The 436-nt window shown below is 59.4% G+C and overlaps 1 protein-coding gene across 1 annotated transcript in view; it reads right to left on the bottom strand.

Moving 5' to 3' along the window:
• The window catches only part of LOC105521955 (intraflagellar transport protein 172 homolog), a 65,677-nt gene that overhangs the window by 15,795 nt on the left and 49,446 nt on the right, over positions 1–436 (bottom strand). Inside the window, exons 21-22 of the mRNA XM_011956330.1 lie at positions 191–430; positions 3–72 (exon numbers count right to left, since the gene is read on the bottom strand). Coding sequence (XP_011811720.1) covers positions 3–72; positions 191–430 — 310 coding nt within the window. The remainder of the gene's footprint in view (positions 1–2; positions 73–190; positions 431–436) is intronic.

Here is a 436-nt window from a genome sequence, read left to right as displayed (position 1 = left end):
CAGTCCACAGCACGGCTGTACTCTCCAGCCTGCTCCCAGTGTCGAGCTTGTTCCACGAGTCCCTCCACACCCCTGTGGAGATGAGAACGCTGGGATTTGGCATGGGGGTGGGGAGCAGCGTGCTCTATCCTGTGCACGCCTCATGACCCTCCCAGCCCTGCCAATGCTGCCTGGACCTCTGGCCTCATACCTGGCCCCCTTCTTAGTAGCTTCCCGCTCATACTCTTCCTGCAGAGCCTCCAGCTGGCTAGGCACATAGTCCTTGCAGATCCGCAGAGCGTCACTCCATAATCCAGCCTCCTGCTCAGATTTCCAGGTATCAAGAGGGCAGAGGCAGGCATGACACTTCCCACTGCCACACAGGTGCTCTGGCCCACAGACTCCTGGGTCCTTGGACCTCTCTTCTCCTTCCTCTTTCCTGTCTTTCCCACTCCCC

Source organism: Colobus angolensis, unplaced genomic scaffold (genome assembly GCF_000951035.1).
Source record: "Colobus angolensis palliatus isolate OR3802 unplaced genomic scaffold, Cang.pa_1.0 Scaffold413, whole genome shotgun sequence".
In the NCBI taxonomy this organism is placed as follows: Eukaryota; Metazoa; Chordata; class Mammalia; order Primates; family Cercopithecidae; genus Colobus; species Colobus angolensis.
This window is presented reverse-complemented; position numbering and strand designations above follow the sequence as displayed.